We start from the raw sequence: 17,438 nt of genomic DNA on the forward strand, positions 1-17,438 counted from the left end.
ATGCTACACTAAAAGCATCTTCGCAGGCAGCCCCCACTCATGCCAAACACCCTGCGTGGGTGCAGAGCCAGTGCTGGCGGCTCAGGAAACACATGGCACAGGATGCGCCGTGAAACCCCTGTATCGGCAAGGTTACCACATGCCTTGTTTGTCATTAAATTTGCAACTGTGCTTCTGTTTGACATCAAATCCAAATTCAGATACAGGAATGTGCTTGATCTTCTACACGATAAATAGATATTCCGCTGAGCCCCTGCGTAGAAAGGCAGGCAGCACAGCACCTTAGCAGCACGCTAATTTTCTGGTATGTGTAGGCAGAAGTCCTGGAAAGAGCCTCCTCACAGGCTGGCTGGGAACCTCCAGGTAAACTCAAACATCACCTGGCTGGTGACAGCAGTCAGGGAAGCCGGACCCTGGACCATCCAGCCAAGCATACCCCTACTATAATCTGGGGTTTCAAAACTCTCAGCACCAACTGGCACAAATAGTGACTACAGGGAAACACGTGAAGCGTCTGGGCACCGCGGCCAAGGCGGCTGCCCAAGCCCTGGGGAGCCCTGCTGCCCCTCCGCCTGGAGAGGGGACGCCTGGGACAAACTAAGGACAGGAGCCTGCGCTCAGAGCCCTCCAAGTGATTGACAATAAAAACACTGCCCCGGTGCCCATTTTCAGATCTAGACAGCAAGAACTGTGGACTCCAGGGAAAATCCATGTTTTTACAGTTTGTGATATTACTGAGCTTTTCTGGTGCCAAATTTAAAACACTGCTACGACCTCTGGAAAGAAGGAAAACTGCATTTCAGCACGACAACGTAGAAAAGAACAAAAAAAGGAAACTTGTTATTTTTTTTAGCTTGAAACACTAGTCAGGTTAAGAGAAAGGAGCAGAATTCTGGCAAGGACAAGAGCACTCAGACTGAGCCACAACACAGTAATTAGGGCCAGTAGGTCATTAGAGACACAGCTGTATAAACTAGGTGTATAATTAAGTTTCCACACTGCTTTTTCACAACTGTATTTCAGTTTCTTTTGTGGAGGACAATCAGTAATTCATTAATTTAAAGATGCAGCAGCAAAAAGACAGAAAATCTCTGATTTGCCAATCAGGTGCAACCAAAGATTACAATTTGAGGGAGGGCTAATTTTGGAAATACATGTAAGAAGTCTCTCTTTGTCAGTGGAAAGTACAAAGTGCCACCTGACAAAAACATTCATGAGACGTCGTCACTTCTTGACAAGCTGCCGTATATGGTTTTCTGGATAAGCATCCCGCATATACGGTTGCATGGCAATTATAATTCTTGTAGCAGGTGAAATACAAGAAAATGCAAAATTATACACTAGCATGAAACAGTTACAATACCTCATTTCAAACGTAAGCCTAGTGTACAAGTTACAGGGCATTTAAAAGGAGCAACTGCAAGACTTTAATTATAAACTAGTTCCTACCGTACAGTAGTTTAGAAAAATCAGCCGCTTCCAAGCTGGCAATATCCATATATAGCTCTGCTGCTGTTTGAAACAGACAACCTGTAAAGTTATCAACAACAGAAGAGGACCTCATGAAATGCTCAGAGACCCCACCGAAACCTACTTCTGTCCACTTCATTGATGTGCTAATTTGCTTTAAAACACTCTACATTCACTTGAGAAACTGAAGAAAAAACCTTACATGAGGCTATTCTGACCCATGGGAGGAAGCAAAAATAACATAATAAAATACTGGAGCTAAACCCAGACTAACTCAGGTGGATTAAAACACGCAAGCAAAATGGCAAATCTCGTGTTTTTTTAGCCACTTTTCATTAGACAACAAACAACTCAGCATCAGCCACCAGACAATGATATATCGCAGAGTAGTTGCTTGATGCATGCAGCCTCTGGTGCTGGCTGGAGGACACAGTAATTTGTAAATCCACGTGCAATTCTTTACTCTTGTCACTAATGCTATAAGATAGCATCATGCTACAACATCTCCACTGTAACAGCAGTGTGCAAAAAAATGTATAAAAAAGACTGCATATGTTGCCAAAGGCAATTACTTGATCTTCTCTAGTTAAGGGGACATGGAATACCAGTGAGTTTTAAATTAATTTTAAAAGCTTAACACATCCAGTGGATACACTAGTGGGTTTTTTTTTTATTCTTGGAGTATTTTGCAAGATGCTCACTAGTTGTTTAAGGCACTATTTCCATGACTGCTGCAGGAGAGCTCATTTGTGGGGGCAAGCTGGGAGACAAGGGAAGACATGAGCCGGTAAGGAAATGTGATGTTCTTTCAGTACAAGCTGCCCCCATTTAGACCCTTTTCAGATCCCCGTAGACACTGGAAACCTACAACCTGCAATCACAGACATCAGTCATGAGCAAAAGGTATAAAAGGCACCTAATTCTGTCAGAAGGAGAACATCTCTACTACACTGACATCAAAAGGAATGCCACGCACTTATGCTACCAGAGATGTCTAGATTTCAGCGGTGTTTTGTCCTCAAAGAAACAAGTCTGAAATACATGAAAAAGCAAGGGGGGAAATGGCTGTTTGTTACCTCCTTACATGTCAAAGCAGCTGCGTTCAAACTGTATTATAACTTCAGCGCGCCGTAATGAATTTCTAAGGGATTCCAGTGAAATAGATGGTTTATCCTATTCTTTGGAGTGATCTCTTGTAATCCTGCAACACTCCTGAGCTACAATACCTTCCTAACTTCAGTATCCCAAAGGAAGTCATTAGTTATGTTGTATTATCAGCCTGGTGATATTATCACTACAAATATTACCTGTATTGATCTGGAGCCATGTAGACACGACTGAAAACCCTGCTTCAGATTAAGACATGAAAACCTAGCTTGCCAAGAGGTCAGGCACCGCATTACAACCTCAGATGTGTCAGGCAGGCATTATAGGCAAAAGGAGTGCAGGGTAACTAGGGACACAGTCAAATAGCTTATTTTGTGGGGTAAAATCTTCAAATATACCACACTTCCTAATGCAGTCTTAGATTTTCACCAGGGTGGTGCAAGTCTTTTCAGATAAACTGAACAAAGACGTGCATTTTGCATGCTTTCAACAAAAATTCTCATGGCTATTGAACAAACTGAAAGGTTGGGATTTTTTTTCCTCAAGGTAAGATATGTAAGTATCAAACAATATTCCAGATTGTCTTCATGGAAACATTCTCATTCCAGAATATATGAGTGCAATCTTCCTATTTACTTTAAATCACTTCAGGACACTAGATTAAACTAAATAGAAAACAGACACTCTTGTGTTCCAGAACAAGGATATCCTCACATGGAGATAATTAGCACCTATTTCATGTATATGCAGATAGTTATATGGTGCCTTTTTACGACAAAATGTTTTTGTAAAACATCAGCACATGTGAAGACAGTAAAAGATGATGAAATTATGCTACCTGCAATCAAAAATTAGCAATGGGAATACTAACAAATTATTTTGATAAATCTCAAAAAATATGATTTCTTTTTCTTAGTCTAACAGAATATTATGTTGAGGATAAATAAAAACTGAGGTCTGAAAACACTGACTGACTTGATATGAATAGAATCTCTAGGTTGCTATGTTTTAATGTATATTTGCCTGGGGGAAAAAATTGCTCCTTTTCATAGTGCTGCTGGTCACCAGTCATAACCTTACACTGCTCCTCTGGAGCCCCCACCAGCAGCACCCACTCCCCTCTGCCCTGCTCCACTCCCCCAGTTGTGCCATTACAGCTGTTTGGGAGACCACACAGTGAACCAGACCCACACAGACACCTGGGCTAAAAATAGCCTTTCTTTTGGTGGGGCTCACCCCCAGCACCATGAGCAGCTGTACCAGCACAACTTAGGAGACAGGGCAGCGGCGGGGCAGCGGCCGCCCAGGGACAGCTGCTGGAGACGTGCCCTGCGGCTGCGTGGCCGCCTGCCTGCCCCGGTGGGATCCTGCCTGTCCCGCTCCCCACATGGGATGGTGTTGGGAACAACTTGTCCCTGCGACTGCTCCTTTGGAAAGGACCAGTGTCCACATGGGCTGTGCACCTCGCCTTCCAGTTTGGAAAACAAGGATTTTTCTATTCAGTGGCATTTTCTTGCTTACTACCCTGCAGTAGGGTACAAACGACATTTGCAGAAGTCTCAGGCCAACGCCATGGTTGTCAGCTGGCCAAGAAATTACCCTGCAAGAAGGAGCCTTTCAATTTTACACACTTTCAAGTTTGCAACCTATGCAGGGCTTAAACATGAGCGCAGAGCAAGGAGCCCTGGGGACAGGCATAGGACTGCAATCCCTATCCACCTGCAGGCTGGGGAAAAGCCCCAACGTCCCTCTGTCCTTCCTCCCAGCAAGCAGACAGGAATGAGAGCTGGGGGCCCTCTCCTCCACAGACCAGAGCAAGGCAGGGGAGGATGCTCTCAGGGCAGGAGTCAGACCGAGCCAAAGCCCTGGCCTGATCCTCCCTCCCTTGCTGCACTCTGTTTCCTGTATTTTTTCTTGGCTGAGCATCGTTTTACTTCTGCCGAAAAATAAGAGCAGAAAACATGGACTAATTACCAAACAAATTAAGTGGCCAGGGAAGAATATGCACTTGGGGAAAGAGGATGGGATACTGCTGCACCAGAGGAGAAACTAACCCTCCTGCCCTCTGCCAGCCTCGACCTATCCATGTGTCATAACAGCAAATGCCTAAAAATATTTCAGATGAGTGTGAAGGAAAAAGTGATGGCAGAGTATTCAATTCCAGGAAGGTGAAGGATGAGAGTCTCTGACTTAAATACATATGAACATATTCTGTGCTCCCCCTCCTAAGTTTTTATTTAATCTTTGTTAAAATCTGCAAAGCTTTTTACTACCCCTGTAAATCGGCTTAGTGTGCTCTGCAGAATACCTGCTGCTACCGCCGGCCATGCAAAGGCAGCCGTGTAAAAGCAAGATATGTTGCAATTGTTCACACCAATGCTCTGAGCTTGTTCTTACTTTACAGAAAGTAAAATCAAGATCAGCGTAGGCTGATGCCATCCTCACTTCCATAAAATTCAAAAGGCAATGCAATAATAACCTAGGGAGAACGGTGTATTTTTAGGGTGGGATTACAAAACTCGCACTATGAATTTTAATCTCAGAAATCGTCATGTTCTTTTATGGGGTTCAGAGGCCTTTCTTCCTGGGAGTTTTGCACACTTCAGTCATTTAACTTTTTTAATCTTCCTACATTTGGAGAGCGAGGAAAAAATACCCTGCCTGAAACTTTTAGCATTAAAAAAACCCCACAACATTTTTGTCTAACATAATTACTGACAGATTCCAATTGGAAAGCTGTTGCTTTTCTTTTAATTTTATTAAAGGAGTGAACAAAGGCTACCCAAGGCACCACAATAAAATTACATTAACTGTAAAATTACATTATTAATTCTTTAATCTCACTTGAGGCCTCAAGCTGTTGCTATGTCCAATTACCCAGCTAACCACCTGTCAGAACTGTAAAGCTAGTTTAACATTACCTCCAGGACAGTTGTGTGCCCTGTGTTCAGTCAGGTCTGCCAGTGAATCGAAGTCCTGCTGACAGTTATCGCAGGTGTAAATTGACTCATCCTCCATGTCTTCATCTTCCTCATTTCTCTCTTCCTGGCTCGTCACACTGTTCCTCTCTTCCAGGGCCCGGCTGTCCTTCGCTTCACTCTCCAGCTCTCCTCCCAGGCCACCTGCCAACAGCAAGAACATCCTCTAAGTTTGAGAGGTCTGAAAAATAAGAGCTTTAAGAAGGATGTTGCACTTATTAAGATACATTTAATTACAGCCGCTCTCACATTATTCCCGACACCTTTCATTATATTAATGTGGTTTTTATATCATGCGGTGCAACAATTCTCAACTGTATTCTCTGCTGCTTAGTGCGAATCCTGCAAACACTCTCTCCTAATCTTCTCTGGTGGGTGTATAGCGGGAGCCTCTAACTCTCTGTCATATAAAGTTGTTAGTGTTTTATCACTTAACCAGATTCTCAAAGCCTTAAAAATTGGCAAGATTAATTACAGCCCGCAAAGAAAAGGCATGTGCTGAATTTTAATTCTCAATGCTCTCCTCTCCCTGCCGCCTCCAAGCCCCAATATTAGTAACAACAAGGAAAAAAATGCTCTAGCTGAAGACCCCCAAAGCACATGTATACCCCAGGACGTGAGAGGTCCCGCTGAACTAATGAGAGGCACTTGGCTGGGCAGATGAGCCTTGCGTTGTGCCGACCTAGCCGCGAGCCAACAGCATTGCATCTGACCTTCAGGTCTCTCAGATATTTTTTATCTTCGTCTGTGACCAGAGCGTGGGCTAGCACAAACATCTTTGCCAAAAAATCCAGAAGTTTTCATGCACATTAGTGTACAGGGAGACTGATCTCTCTGGCAGCTCTGGAAACACCCCAGTGCAGGGAGGCTGAGCACCCCGGGGCTGTGCAGGCATCAGCTGCACACCTGGGTCAGCCAGCTCTCCGCTGGCAGTGGGGTGGGAGGCAGGGGCAGCTGGCCACAGTAACCCCCCCAGCATGCACTCAGTGGCCTCTCATGAGGGATGGGCTTGCAGCCACGTGCTCATGACTCCAGGACACCCCCTTGGCTGAGGTGGACACCCAGACATGCCTGAAGCCAGTTGTGCCCGATGGCTCCACGCAGCACTGCAGCCACCCTCACTTGGGCACTCTGGAGCAGCAGCAGTGGCGAAAAAGCCCTTCTAAGTCCCTGTTGCCCTCTCAGCAGGGAAAGCATCCATTAGACACGCTGGCCACACTGACCAGGCTTTGGTGACCAGCTGAAATGGAGATGCCTGCTCTTCTTCCGCACCATGTCCCACCAGCATGGGCGATACAGTCCGCAGGTGCTACACCTGCACCATTTCACCTGCCTTCGCAAGCACTTGCACACTCTGATATGCCCTGTTGGTAAGAGGGGAACATTTGAGAAGTCACCCAGCAAAGCGAGATGGAACCGTAGGCTCTTCCAGGAGAAGAGATCCTCCTGCTCCGTGTGCCGGCTGACCCCGAAAGCCTGGGGGCTGCTCTCAGCCAGGCAGGAGGGAGATGCCACCTTGTTGGTTCGGGATGCATTTGGGTTTTAAGCCATTAAGGAAACGTCAGCAAACAGAGAGATGAATTGTTTCTAAAATTAGATCAGCACCGAAGAGATTAAGGACAGCCAATGCTGAGAACATGAAATAGAGCTGAATAATAAAATTTATTAAAGATGAAAACTGGTTACCACGAGCACTGCAATTCAGACACACACGTTAGTAGGGCTCTGCTACCACCATCCAGCCAGAGCACATTTTATACCATCTTCTGCACTGCGCATGATAACATAAATCAACCAGTGTAAAACACTCTGCAGTTTTCCATGGAGCACTCGTAACATGACGTACCCTTCGAATTGCAATGGAAATATTAAAAATCAATGGCTGCTTCTGGTGTATCACAGCATCCCTCTTAGCAATTAACTGATCTGCACATTTTCAGGTTCTTTTACTGTTAAATTATACATACTTTTCTACTACAAAATTTCCATTAAGGGCTAGATATAATGTTCATCTTAACAAATCAGATATGCCACTTACACAGCGGTAATGAATTTAAGGATTTGGTTATAAAAAGTATCACTCACAGAGCTCTCTATATTGTAATTCATCATCTGTACTATGTTTATTCAATAAAATGCTGTTCGCTGAACCTCATGCTTTATAGACTCTTCCTTAAATAAAAATGTATTGTAATGAAATAATCCACATGATTCTGGTTCTCTTTATACTACTACTTCACCAAATAATAAGTCACATTTAAAGCTATACTAGCTTTGCTTTACTTCACACATCACTTAATGTACATATTCAAATTATCACTTACATTTTGTCATATTTACTTGGCACACCTTTATACAGTCTCTCATCCCAGACTGCAATCACAAACATTTTAGCTCATTCAATCTTTTTAAAGCCTGTATGTCCTGCAGACTTGATAGTTAATAAATCAGAATGTCAACTCTCCAGTTTTATAAGACAGAAACCTATAAAAATAGTCCAAGTATATAAATCTAACCTAAAGAACTGCCACCTGCTTCCACGCTGCCTGCCGACAAAGACCTCAGGGAAGCACTTCTGAACTGACTTTGCCACAATCTGAAGAAGAAAGTTTTGGGGCAACTTTGGGGAGCTTTAAGGGACCTTCACTAATATTTTTAGCAGAAATGTTGTCTTTTGACAGTTAACCTAAAGACCAGCTAATCTGGTGAGTACACTGTGACAAATTTATCCTTGGTTTTACTCCAACACTTCGTGACTACACCAGGGATATAGCTGTTCGACTGAGTCCAACAATAACAAATAATTTAGCACACTGCTTTAGGAAAAATAAATTGTACAATGTGAGATAAGAAAATAGATTCCCGACTGCAAAGCAAAATTCCAGAAACATTTTTTAATTCCCTGTTGAATGGGAAATCTGATCCTCTAGGCAACTTTTCAAAAGCGTTTTTGCTTGACAGAGTTGTATGTCAAATAACACAACAGTGAATCTTGCATAAATTATTTAGCAAATGCAACATTGCTGTAAAATGAGATTTTTTTTCTGTTTTTAGTGAGTTGAAGAAATTGTACATGTCTGCCACGCCTCAGTGTTACTGTCCTTTGAATAACACGGTCTTCAGATTCCTCTGCCAAGCCGCATGCTTGGTGCTTGCCTTGCAGAAACCAAGCACCACCGAGAAAAATCTGGGGTGTTTCTTGGTTTTTTGACCTTTGTGTATTTTGACCACAAGCTGCGAGCGGGGTGTGCGGGGTGCGGGCGGCCCTGGGGAGACACTAGCTCCTTGCCCGGGGGAGAGAAACAGCCAGCGAGCACCAGGGCGGTGATGGGAATGGGTGGTCCATCCAGCAAGGAAAAGCTTCAAACGCAGCCCAGCTGCTCCCGCAGTGAGCTCAGTTTCCCTGATGAGGACAGCAGGCCACGAGCATTCCTCAGGAACTCATTTCTGAGGAGTTTTGCTGTAGTAGTTCACAAATTTAACCTGCAATTTTCCTGCTGGCAAGAACTGCAGGAGCACCCCGCCCCAGTGCCGCCGGGCAGGATGGGTGCACGTGGACACGAGCACACTGCCAAAAGGGTTCAGGTCACCACAGGCAGCCAAGGCACTGCTGGCACCAGGACCATGGGGGAATCTAGGGGCTGGGCCTGGCTTTGAGGGGGCACGTCCATGTGCTACCACACAAAGGGGCTTCTTGGTGGCCAGAGCCAGTGGCATCTTCTGACATCTCCAGAGATCAGTGGCCACCTTGTAGTGTCAAGCACAGATATGTCTATTTACTGAGACAGCTAATTTTTATGATAGATTTTAGTGAACTTAATTCAGTAGTAAGTAGTTTCTATCTAAACTGCTAAAAAAAAAATAAAATAACAACAATCACAGTTACTGGCCTGTGAGGAATTTGTGCAGGGAACACTTCTGTGAAGGTGGCACAGCACCATAGGCACATGGCTCCCACCCACCACTGGGATGTTTGTGCACAGCACAAGGGTATGGGCAAATGCCAGCAGAAGGGAGCTGCTGGCACCGCCTTTTCGGATAAATTATCGCTAATTAATTCTAAAGGGGGGGAAAAAATGCCCCTGCATTTCACAGAAGTGTTAATAGTAATTTTTAAATGAACCTGCCATCTCTAATGATGGCTTTAGCAATTATCTTTTATGAGTAAGAGAGGACAGAATTTGAGAGATCAGCCTTGAAAGTACACCTCACTCTACCCAAAATGTCAGGAAAAAGGGTTGGGGGACTTCTTGTTTTTCTATTTTTTTCCCTTCCCCGCCCCCCTCCCACCCGTAGCACAGTGGAAGGCCTGCAGGGCTTTACACAAGAAGAATATTTTACCCTATGACCTAAACAATCTGGCCAACAGTCAAGAGTATGTTATTCTAATTGCCACTACAGTTAATGTTGTTAATGACTCTTGGTTTTTCTGTAAAAGCTAGCTTATGCTCTAGAAAGTTACTATTTCAAAGGGGACATAGCAAGAACTGGGAGTGTTCCTGCCTGACCTGGTGGTCCAAGGAATGTGGCAAACTTGGCAAAGCTGGAAAAGTGAATTCCCAAAGGCCTGGCTTGAAAGTTGCAGTCAGTAGAAATGCCTTCTGAGCTGTGTTCAAAACAGCTCTGTTACAGGAACAACGCGCTCCTAAAGCCAAATATTTGAAAACAGATTACATGTACCATGTTCAACTTGGGCCTCACTGAAGTCAAGAGCAAATTTCCACTTACTTCAGTCAGACCGGGATGTACAGCACCGCTACCAGGCTGGGGTTGTGCTTGGAGCTGAGCGTGGCAGATCCTCAGCCCCCGACCACAGTGCCAGCCCAACTACAACGGCAGCAGCAAACTGCTTCGGGGACTTCAGTTAGTGATGAAGGACTGAAAACACAAGAAGGTCAGAGCCACTCAGGAAGCGCTGCTGATGCCTACCTATGTTTCCACTGAGACACATGGAAATGGGTAACACCGTGCAACACATGGGACAGAGAAATTAAAAAAGGAACAAACCTCTTAGCTTATTTTTTCAGCTGTGGAATCAAGTATGGACAGTTTAAACTTTTAATCTTATCAGCACAATACAGGGCAGGCAAGCCTTTCTGTCTTTGTGCCAGTAAATTTTCTGGGGCTTTTCTTTAATTTTTTTTAAGCCTGAGAACTTTTTAAATCTGCGATTTATTTTAAATCTAGGATTGTTCTTTGGAACATACTATTTAGTGCAGGGTCATGTCTGGCTTTAAATACCTCCAGTTACAGGGCTTCCATCAAGAAGTTGTTTAGTGCTAGTTTTAGTGCTAGACAGCAACTTCACCATGCAGAGCTACGGCTGCTGTCTACAGAGTGCCCAAAGTTAAGCTGAGCAAATCATTACCTAGGCATGTGCACACACATGCATACACACTGCTGAAATCTGAGGGCTGGAAAGCAAAAGGTAAAAGAAGAGTAGGAAAGAGACATCTCTTCATTCCTCTGCCTTGGTCCAAAGAAAAAACAATTGAAGATCTCACAAAGGGCTATAATAATTCCTAGAAATTTTCCAGAGATGCAGAACAAATAATAAAAGTAAATGGCACTGAAGAAATAAAAGCTAGTTCCTGGAAGAATGACAGGTGCTGGCACACAACTAACACACCTCCTGGGACTCGCCCACCCAGGGGTGCAGCCTTCCTGTCCAGCGGCCGCAGGGCGGCTGCTCAGCTCCCCGGCAAGACAAAAGGAAAGGAAATTTCATCTATAATTAGGAAGTGAGAACAAAAGAAACAAATGACTTAAAGGAAAAGCCTAATCTAAATGTTCATTAGTAAACATTTTGCTCGGTGTCAAATGCCAAATCAGCGTGGGGGAGGTCTCTTATGTAGTTTTATGTGGTTTGTTATGTTACATTTTAGTGTTGTCTCTAGCACTGTCATGCAGCAAGAGAGGCCAAAGTTCTCTGTCAAAGAAGAATGAACAGAGGCAAAAAAGCCACTAGTGTTTCAGTTATTAAAACACAAAGAAACCTCAGCTGAAATCTTCCCAAAGGATGAAAAGTCTTGGCTTTGCTGGGTACCCCCACTCTGCAGCTCTTCAACATTTCAGAAAGTATCTTTTTTCAACACTTGCATCTTGAACACAGGTATATGTGTGTGCTACCCCTCAGTGGGTCAGGGCCCTAATGTGAGCCACTGTAACCACTGCGACCATACCCAGCAAAGCAGCCAAAAACCTGCTGCAGCCAAGCAAACCACATCAGAGAGCGTAGATTGCATCCCAGCTCTAGGACCAGGACCAGGTATCAAAGGCAGCTCGTTCTGCACATCAAATCATTGCTATGTGCATCAAAAGCAAGCAGGTTTGGTGCTCTATCGTGCAGTGCAGCATAGGTCTTTCACACAGTGTCAAACCACATGGGGAAAAAAAAAAAAAAAAAGGTGCCTAGCTGAAAAACAAAGAGCCAGAAAGGATAATGCATGAAACACCACGGTATATTCCATGCAACATCAGACTGCACGGGATGACTACATGACAGAGCAGAGTGAGTGAAGCACAGGCTGCCACACAATCCTGCCGACGCTCAATCGCCACGTAATGCTTCTCGCAGGCTGAAGAGATCCGTGCATCAGATCTTGCCTTCCCTCAACAAGAGGAAAAAACAATCATAATACCAAAAAAATTATTTGATCCAGCATGTAGTTAATGGTGTTGGCCTCCTAAGACTTACAACTTAATAAAATTGATCTCACTGCAGTACTGTAATGAAGAACAGTAGGATAAGGCTACCCTTGAACCATGAAAATTGTATATTGTTACCTCCTCGTGCCCTCCTAGGGCTATGGCCGCTGCAGCCTCTCCAAGCTGTCATTTGTCTGACTCTGACAGCAGACTCCACCGACAAGCAGCAATGGTGGCTACAAGAGCTTCTTTTGGAAAGGCAAGGGAAGAGGGAGAGTGCTCAGTGCTAAGTATCTCTCTGGATAATAACCCACAGGATAAAAACACAGATTATACCAATAATACAGTTTTGTGTGAAGTGTGCTAACAAAATATACAAAAGTCAGAGACTTTAGGAAGCACACATTATAACATTTCACAACAGAGTCTTATTACACACCAGTATGAATTAAATCATATTAATTTCTAAATAGGTGGACAGTTATCAGCATCCTTCTTTAATTTAGCAAGGAAAAAACATTTTGATGGGGTACTGCACCTCCTTCTACATCTGCTTGTACACACGCTTTAAGAGAAAGCGGTTCCAAGCTAAACACCCGGTAATAACAAGCTAAGTGCTGCTGGTGCCTGCACCACCACTGCCTGCTTCTGCCGGCATTGCACTGCTCACAGAATTGTTAATGACAGCCCTGCACGCCCCCGGCATCCTCCTCTCAGCATCCTTCTATTAACTTACACCAACACTTCACAGGGAAAGTGTTCATCTTACTTCACTGATGGGATACAATTTTCTCCAATTAGCAGCTACAATATTTAAGAAAACCTTAAGTGTCTACCTTGAGTTTAAAGGCATGGAAAGAGCTGGCAGGAAAACGTGGCAGAGGACTGGCAGCTCATTGCACCTTCCTTTGCTGTAGCACAGTCACAGAGATCACAGAACGGATAATGCGTGTCACTTGTTGCCTCGCGGTGCCTTGCTTTCACCTGAGCCCACTTCTATCTATATATGGTTATCTCTATATGGTATAGAGATATACCATACATACATCTACATAAATACAGTATAATTGCCCTGTTTTCTCCAGTGAAAGCAAGACTTCGCCCTGCGTTGTTCTGCCTCCATCAAATCCAGCCTCGCCGCTGGTATGTGCACAGTAACTACCAGAACGTATGTATATTTATATGGACAGTCCTGGCTCCATGTTCTCTAAACAAGTTCTTTTTTTTACATTTGAATCTAACCTGAAACCCGCTGGCTTTGCTCAGTCAATGATTTTTGCATCACACTCTCATACCCAAACTCACCCTACAACCCTGGTTTTCTTGGATTTCAAGACTTCTGTAGTATCCTTTAGTCAACAGGCTAGAGAAACCTTTTATTAAATGCTGCTAATTTTTTTATTGATCAAACTGTGAGCCATTTCATTTTCCATTATAGCAGAAATCTCCTATAGGAGTATTCAGATTAAGTTTCTTTATTCTGTCTCTAGTAGCATGTCACTTTTAATCAGTTTTTAGTTTCATTATTGCTTAAAAATTAGAAAGCAGTTTCTCTACTCTTTATTGCTTTTTTTAAGTTTAGTTACTGAAGGGTTATTAAACTTGGAAAATATACAGACAGGCGTAACGTGCTAAATAAATTCCTCACTGTCTCTAACCAACTTTAACATTAGCTTTTTTTATAATTTTTAGGTTTATTTTCACTGAAAGACTGCTTGTAATTATTACTCATGTTCTCCCCAAACACTTATGTTACTAAAGTGTGAAATGTCTTCTAACACAAAGACAGTTCTCTGGGAAGTAATTACAAAAATGCATTCAGGGGCAATAATTTTATATTAACTGTCAGCAGCATACATCTTCTGAAAAGGCACTTGTTATGAAGGAATTATTTGTGTGGAATTTGAAGGCACTGAAGGCAAAGGAAAACTGCGGAAACACATTAAACTGAAACTCCAGCTCCCTCATCAAGGGTCAGTTTATGTTTAAATCATTACCTTGAAGGCAACCCCACACCTTCCAAAGAGTCTATTAGAAAGACAATTTCAATTTATGCACAAATTGGACACAGTCTCCAATTTTCAGTGTGGAACAATTTACACCCCCTTTTTAAGGAAATTTCTGAGGAGCTAATCAAAAAGATGTATCTGAAAATTATGGGATTCTATTAACCTTTCACTGATGACACTAAAAATACTTGCTAATGATTTATGGCTAGTAACAAAAATAATGGCCTCAAAACTGACCAGGCACATTAAAAAGATATCTGTGTCTGTAACAGCTACAAGAAAAGATTTAATGAATATTTCCATAGTAACTTTTATCCTGTGGGCTAATCCCTCAGTCTTTAGGAAGGCAAAATAACTCAGTGAAATTAAAAATTTAAAAAAGTGAAACCCAGCAATAATGATTAAGCATCACATCACTTTAAAAGTGTTTTTTAAAAAAACCAGATAAGAAAATCACAAAACCACCACCAAACAGTAAAATTTCTTCTTAATCGTACCTGCAGGTAATGTTTCAGCCTTTCTAGTGCTTTTACTAAAATGATTTAGATGTTACTATGTTATGCGACAAATGCATTTATACACCGAAAAGCGGACAAAGAGCTAAGTTATTATTATTTATTTGCATGCAAGCAGCAGTGGGATTGTACTTTATAGTGTTAACAGTACATAGTGTTTATCAGCTCTTCAGTGTTTGGCAACCAGTGTAATGGTATAAATATGGGATGTAAACACTTCCCTGCCACAAAAAAGCACTGTAAGTGAATTTTAGAGACCGCAACAAAAGGCAGAGAGCAGAGCAGCCCAGAGCGTGCCACTTGCTTGGTTACCAAAACGCTGCCCGACTGCAGGACGCTGCCCGGTTACTGAGCTCGGTCCCCCCAGGGTGCCCTCCTGCCCCTCTGGGGAGCAGACGCCCCATGCCCCTGGCAGGGCTGCGAGGAGAGCAGCACCCCTCTTGTACACTGGGGCCTCCTCCTTGGAAAGAAAGGGCTCAAAACCCAGGGTGAGGGAAGCTTTCGGTTGGCTACAGTGGGCTGTGGCAGCAGCGGGGCACAGCAGTTCATTAGCAGATGGCAGAGCAAAGGAAGAAGGCACCTCTCCGGTGTGCATCTGACCCGGCAAGCACGGCCTGCATCGGAGCAGAAAGGCACACTCCTAGAAGGGACATCTCACTTTCTACCATGGCTCACTTCTGCTCTCTTTGCTACCAGGGACGTTCCACATGAAAGTGCCGACAACAGTTACCACTGCTTTTTCACAATATCAACACCTCACACTTCTTCCGATGTCAAACAGCAATTTGCTTTGTAGATCTCTGCGGCATTCAAATCAAATAGTGTGTTTGCACACAGCTATCCCAACTTCTCGGCTATCACTCACAGAAAACTCTCATCCACTTATCCAAGACTGGTAATAGTTGTGCAACAGATTATCTGTGTCTGGAAATAAGATGTTATTGTCCACTTCCAGATTCTTAAGGTGCATCTGAATGGGAGTTAACTACCACCTTCAGTTCCAATAATGAGGTTCAAATCAAAACCAATCTAAAATTCATTTATATGTACAAGGAAATTAGTATGCAGCAACTACTAACTTCAAAGTGAAGTGTACTTCTTCATAAAAATCTACTTTCACTCTTTGACATGCAACTGTTAAGTAATACTGACCATCATATCGAATAAAATCCATGTAAATTTTCAGCACAAAAATGGCACTTTAATTTTATTTAGGTATATGACTATTTTAATAATGCTCAACTTATTATTATCCAAGTCTCTCTTGAAGACAAGTGTCCTGTTTCCAGCAGCTCCATGGAATCCCACTCACATGTAACGCAGGAACATCTTAATCACATTTTAATTCATAGGCGTGACAAATTATTTTATTTTTTTATTTTAAGAAAATGGTGTGAACTATTTTTTTTTTTACTTTAAGGTAAAGCCAGATATCTGTAAAACTTAAATCTATAGCTCCCTGAACAGACAGAAAATTCAGAAGGCTTAATAAAATTCACATGTGGCTTGTTATTCCAGCTGCAGATCAAATGCAAAAATAAGGTATTGATTGGTTCTGCTCAGAATAGCAGCTGCTGGATCTGTTTATTAAAATAAACCTGTTGATTTTTAAAAAGCCAAAAACTACAAATGATGTAATTTACCGTAAGTGACAAATGTGACTATGTATTTAAGTGTTTGAATCCCCTTTGCCTAATTCAAAATTCAGATTCCTTTATGGTTTCTCTATAAGGTCCAGGACTTTGAATTGTCCTTCTGCAGGTAAATTCTGGCTCTCAGAAGATTCGCATCCTTGGCGTGTAACAGCCCACAGTGTATGCACACCGGAGCAAGATGTAACAGGAAAGCAGAGCAAGGCCTCAATTCAAAATACCCTCTTATGTCCCTGAATATATTTCTGTTTGAAATGCACTTTTTCCATGCTTTAAATATGGATTTGTTTAAAAACTATGCTGAAGATCAATGCCTTTCACAACCCAAATCTACAGGGTCCTATAAGTAGCATTTGCATTCATCTTTTTATATCTATAAAAACCCCAAAACATTAGGACTGAGAGGGAAAAAGCCATAGCACTCTGCAAACCGTCAGGAACCAAGGGGTGGAATCAATACAGAGGGAAAAGATGGAACAAGACGGAAAAACGTATTGGGGCAGGAAGAAAAATACACATAGGCAAATTAGAGAAAGCAATAATTATTTCACTGACCTTCTCATGGGTCTTGGTTTGCTCAGAACCTGCCTGGATCGTTTTCCAGTGGGAATGACAAATGTGTGGCTGAAGGAGCATGGAAGGGACCTGCTTCTGTGATAACTGTGCCTGGAAGTCTTCAAAACTGTGATTAAAGACCTGCGAGGTTTCTGTGGGGCTGGGTTCGTGGAGTTAGCTTCTTAGGTAAAATTACTGTTTATAATAGGGTGGGACCTGGACCATAACCTAGTTGTGGGGCTTACAGTCTGATCAAATACCAAACATCATCTTGGAAGAAAAAAAGCTCACTGACATTCTCTCTACAAATCTGGTTGACTTTGGAAAAAAGGTTCTTCAAATGCACCTGAGGAAAAAGCCACATTTTCCCAAATATATGCTCATGTCTCTCTACTACCAGTTACTCCTGGCAGAGGCTCACGCCTCTGCTGCACGGGAGCCCTCCAAACTGGGCAGTGCCAGCAAAGCGAGCAGAAATTGAGAAAACAGTATCTTACACTGCTC

At 43.0% G+C, this 17,438-nt stretch overlaps 1 protein-coding gene across 2 annotated transcripts in view; it reads right to left on the minus strand.

The window, feature by feature from the left end:
* Positions 1–17,438, minus strand: part of ZNF423 (zinc finger protein 423) — a 236,299-nt gene that overhangs the window by 159,188 nt on the left and 59,673 nt on the right. The window contains exons 3-4 of one of the 2 annotated variants that reach the window (XM_074839633.1): positions 5,499–5,699; positions 1,450–1,530 (exon numbers count right to left, since the gene is read on the minus strand). In XM_074839633.1, coding sequence (XP_074695734.1) covers positions 1,450–1,530; positions 5,499–5,699 — 282 coding nt within the window. The remainder of the gene's footprint in view (positions 1–1,449; positions 1,531–5,498; positions 5,700–17,438) is intronic. The other variant, XM_074839634.1, reaches the window with a different exon arrangement.

This window comes from Strix aluco, chromosome 14 (assembly GCF_031877795.1).
Source record: "Strix aluco isolate bStrAlu1 chromosome 14, bStrAlu1.hap1, whole genome shotgun sequence".
In the NCBI taxonomy this organism is placed as follows: domain Eukaryota; kingdom Metazoa; phylum Chordata; class Aves; order Strigiformes; family Strigidae; genus Strix; species Strix aluco.